Raw genomic sequence first — 4,948 nt, 5'->3', positions numbered from 1 at the left:
ATACTGCCTTAAAAAACATCTGTACCATAGGCAGAACACATGGTGCTGCTAATGACAGTCACTTGTGTATGTGCTTGGCATATAAATGAAATACACAGCCAATCAGAAAATGCATGGCTTCCATCAGGTAGAAACTGGGAAGATGCACAATACGATATAAAAAAAGAAATTATTAAACACACACAGAGCTTCCTTCAACTTTTTGAGTTTAGGCTGTTGGACTCCTTGCGTTGTAAGATGATGGACACGCAGCTACACTGGCTGGACGTATTTGCCTGCACATAGAAAAACCATGACATATACACTGTCAGCTTCAATTTCGTGTCTCGTACAGCTGAAAAAAATCGGTCCCTGGACAAAAAGGGCTGAGAAACAGGCTCTGAAGCATTCACTGAGTGACTATGGATGAGCAGCTGATCCCTGAACTGTCAATACACGAGGTTCCCAGAAAGAACTTGAACCTTAGTGTCATTACAGTGACCTGTGGGAGAAGTGGAACTTGCAGTAACAGCTTCTATCTTGTCCACCTTGGAGGCGTCCTCCCATCAGCAACAATTGGCAATGAAAGTCTTGCATTTCCAAAGTAAGCTTGACCTTTTGCTTCTGTAATATTGTGCTTGCAGACCTGATGCTAAACCAAAACTGCATTCCAGGCTCTTAGAATTTCCCTTGTCCTACCCGAGTCAAAGTTTAGTGCAAAACTGTCCCTGTATCTAATAGCTTGAACTGTTAATACATCCATCACGCCGTCTATGATGCAGATCCGCAGGATGACAACGTCCTGTTTCACAGCAGACTCTTCGGTAAAAATATCTCGAAGGCAGAGATCTAAACTGCACAATGCTGGGCATGAGTCACGAGAGAGATTTCAAGATACTCAAGATACATGGTAAGTGAGACCCGTAAGTGTACTTTGAAGTTCTTCTGAACACACTGTATTTTCGCGTTATCAGTCCCAGTACTTGGGAGAAAAAGATTTCGACTTGGAACAATTCAGAAGAGCGAAGCACACAAGAGAACTGAAGGCTAGGAGAATAAAAAGGAAGTTCCAAGAGAGTGAAGTAGTACCTTCTAAAATTCATATGCTCAACTTGCAGCTGGAAAAATAACTAAATTATCTATTTCCACATGAGGGTTAAAAGAAACAGGAAAAGAAATATTTTACTCTGAAACAAAAAATTGTAAACATCAATTGTGAGTGACAGCCAGAAATACAACAAAAAAACACCCCCAAAGTTGCCAGAAACGATCCTGAAATATCAAAAGGTCCATACCACCCTAAAACAAGATGACATAACTCTTAGTTTATCTCTAAGTGAGATGATTTTTCTAAGACTTTATACCATAGTGATTTATTTTTCCCCGCGGTCAGGTAAATAGTTGGACAAGAACTGCATCATGAAATCTTTGCCAAGCGATTCATTCCTTTTCGGTTTTCAACACGAAAGAGAAGATTTTCACAACTGTTAAATTATGTGCAAAGGGAGTCTAAGCACACAACTGGCTAAACAGATAACCTACCTTTACGCAACTGAATAATATAGTTTTTTATAAAATAATTGTTTTCCTTATTACTCTGTTGTGTTAATGTGTTCAAGGCAGTCTGTATTAGCAAGAGAACTGTTGTCTAGTAAACTACCTTTCTAGAATGACTAGCGGGTTATTTTTCCCTTGAGTTCATCTCTAAGTGCCTCAGCCATAGTTTTTGGAACATTTACAAATATATATCTTACTGAAGTAAGAAGACACTTCTAGAGAGAAAAAAACTGATTTTGTATTTGATTGTCTGAAGAGCTATATTCTGTACAGTTTCTGTGCAGATTATTTTTCTCATTTTGTTCTACGCTTTTTAAAGGGCACTACTGAACATTCTGCATAAAATGACCATTAAGGCAAGGAGCTAACAAGAAGGGGAAAAACATTTAAGAACTGGAAAAGATGAGCTAAAAATGCTTTGCACATGCACAAAATAAATAAAAATTTTAATACAGAGACAGGAAAATACCTTTGAGATACGCAGACCAAAAAAACCAAACCCCCAAACTGCCAAATAACAGTATTTTCACCTCTATAGTAGGCCTTAGTTATTGCATCAAATTCTTCTTGACCCGCAGTGTCCCATAACATTAGCCTGACATCTTCATCATTAACTCTGAAATAAAAAACACGGTTCTGTAATCAATACAGTGAACACGAGCGATTCAAAACAACCGATGTGAAAATATTTCTATGTCTACAATAGAAGAGTAATTCATTTCAAATTTAGCTTCATTTAAATGTAATGTAACTTAATACTGATAATAGTTCACCTCTGTGACATGCTTCAGCAGCAGTCCCTCAATTCCATTATTTGCTTTCCTGACAATCCATATTATACTTTCCTCTTCCTTTCCCCCTCGTCCTCTACATTTCTCTCCATGAGGAAAAATAATATAGATTTTAAAAAAACCCTCTATGCTTTTCTCCTTTTAATTGGCTTGCGAAATGTATAGAGTTTTTACTTGTAATTACCATAGTATTTTCCGCTATATCAAAAGTAATTGGGTATTATCCGCTTATATTACATAGATTAAATCTATAGCATATTTAATTATTTTTTCCACAGTAATTTTAATATATGTTGGTTAGTAAATCTGTGTAATCATTCTATCATAAGCGCTTCCTCCACAATTAACAAAAAGTAACAAAACCAAGAGGTGATATAAAACAAAAGAAACGTGTCATAAAGCTTAGTATGACAGAAATTTCAAATTCTATCTTGCTTTTGATTTATAATTCTAAATCTTGCACGGAAAAGAGAGTGATATAATTGTGGCCCGTTGTGCGAGAGAGAAAACAACTCCCCTTTACTGTGCTTTGGAGACAGCACGCCTTGTTTCAGGCCTCTGTAAATCTCAGGATTACAACAGAACAAAGAAATAGAGGGAAAGGTAAAAATCAATAGCATGGCATCTGTTTAATACATACTGGATTTGTCTTTCCAGGAAATCTACACCAATAGTTTTCTTGTAGTCTTTGGTAAAAATCCCCTTGCAATATCGCTGAATCATACTGGACTTTCCAACAGCTCCATTTCCTACTACCACCACCTTGATGGCCACCTCCATATCTTCTTCCAACATCTTTGCAGCCCAAGTGACTCTCTAGGCTATTCAGGAAACTGTCGACCCTGCAAACGAAGTAAATAGCTATGTTCAAAAAAATGCTGTGAACAGAAAGCAAGAGGAAACATGATCACTGCCTTGGTTTCACTGGGATAGATTCATACCATCGATTTTCTACTCGGGAAAGCTGCATTTTTGAGAAGACCCAAATCAATGAGAAAGATAAGACACTGGTTTTTCCCATGGCTGGCCACGGTAAGCGGGTCTTCAGAGCGATCAAAATCTTGAGCAGTTTTGAGTCAGCCAGGCGCTAGAGCCAGGAGAAGCGACAGCCACGGCCGCCGACCCAAGCTGCCCAACAGAAGTATTCCAAGTCATAAATGTCACGGTCCCTATAAATTGGGAATTTTGCTGGCGATCATCTCTTGTCCTCAGTGGTGTCATCCCGGGAGCGTCTCACTCATCATTCCAGTCCCAAGGCTGCTCTCCTGTCTGCTGTGAGCCGCAGTGTTTCGCTGGAGCTCTGGCGCTCCACTCGCTGCTGGGAGCCCACGGCTTGCAGCCACCGTGGGGGGCTAAGTATAACTTTGTATCAGTATTAACATTAGGGAGTTGGTTGTATTATTACTTTATTAAATCTGTTTCTGTGCCAGCCCGTGGGTCTCCTTTCCTTTTCCCAATTCTCCTTCTTAGCAGGGTGGGTGAGGAGCGTCACTGGGTGGCAGAACAACTGACTAAATGAAGAGAATCACACATTAGGATTCACAAACACTGAACAATTTATTTTCGGCTCTGCCACAGACTGCTTAAGTGACCTCAGGCAAGTTATTTAGCCAGTCTGTACTTCAATTTGCCATTTATTAATGGGATTAATATAACTGCTCACGAACTATATCCTCCCACTGCATGAATGTACCGTCATACGTTGATTTCGTCATATGTTGGTTATGTTTCTGCTGCTCCACCACTGACACATACAAGACGCTCAACTGATCGACCTGGCACATTGCAACAGTCTGAATACGGCAACTTCTAACCTCGGCTGTTGCTCTTCTATACTCAGTTCAGGTATCATCACCCAACACCTACACTGATGCACAGAAGACATAAAACCTACACACTTCCGTGATTATATCCCTTACTCTGGTTCTTATGAACAGGTTTAGCGAAAATGAAAAAAATCAGAGCAAAATAAATCCGTGTGCTCTTATTATTTTTTGACACGTGAATCAAAACACTAAACAACAGTAATATTATCGAGTAGTTCTGATGATAATGCATCTTCCAAACGTCTTTTTAAAAAAAATAATTAAATAATCCAACCGTCTTAGGACATTTCTGAAATGCTTAAACTTTTAGATTTATCAATACTCAACAGACAAGTTATTTACATTTAAAAATCTTGTATTGCAAGTCTATTCGGCGTGACCGTACTCTCGCATCCCACGGCCACCTCAGGGGAGCCACCGCATTTCTCCCAGACCTAATTCCGCCCGCACACACCGAACCTGAACCACAGGCAAAGCCAAGACGGACACGGACAAAGTTCACCGGACAAAGCAGTTAGAACGGGCACAAAGATCTGTGCGCAAACTGAAACGCACCCAAACGGAAAACGGTGTGCCCGGCGCATTGCAAGATTTTGTCATTGACGTTTCGGTGGGTTTCTCTTGACGAGGAATTAAGGCAGGCGCGCACAAAAGCGAAGTTTCCCGCACGTTTGCCTGCGCCGGGATCTCAGCGCAAGAGCGCTCCGCACCCGCAGGGCGGCAAACTCCCTGCCGAGAGTTACGGAGCCCTCTTTTTTTAGGGCAAACACGCCTATTTTAAACACTTTGCCCATC

General features: G+C 40.4%; 1 protein-coding gene across 1 annotated transcript; it reads right to left on the bottom strand.

Moving 5' to 3' along the window:
• Positions 1 to 678: 678 nt before the first annotated feature.
• LOC104273537 (ras-related protein Rab-23-like) lies at positions 679 to 3,170 on the bottom strand (the record flags this gene model as incomplete). The annotated part of the gene is made up of 3 exons (XM_009868897.1): positions 2,968 to 3,170; positions 2,067 to 2,152; positions 679 to 843 (listed from the first exon to the last, which is right to left on the bottom strand). Coding segments are annotated over exons 1-3 (406 nt in total), but the record flags the coding sequence as incomplete, so codon positions are not given.
• Between the last annotated feature and the right edge of the window lie 1,778 nt (positions 3,171 to 4,948).

Source organism: Apaloderma vittatum, unplaced genomic scaffold (assembly GCF_000703405.1).
Source record: "Apaloderma vittatum isolate BGI_N311 unplaced genomic scaffold, ASM70340v1 scaffold27654, whole genome shotgun sequence".
Taxonomy (NCBI): domain Eukaryota; kingdom Metazoa; phylum Chordata; class Aves; order Trogoniformes; family Trogonidae; genus Apaloderma; species Apaloderma vittatum.
The sequence above is the reverse complement of the archived record's forward strand: the minus strand, read 5'-3'. Positions and strand labels throughout refer to the sequence as shown.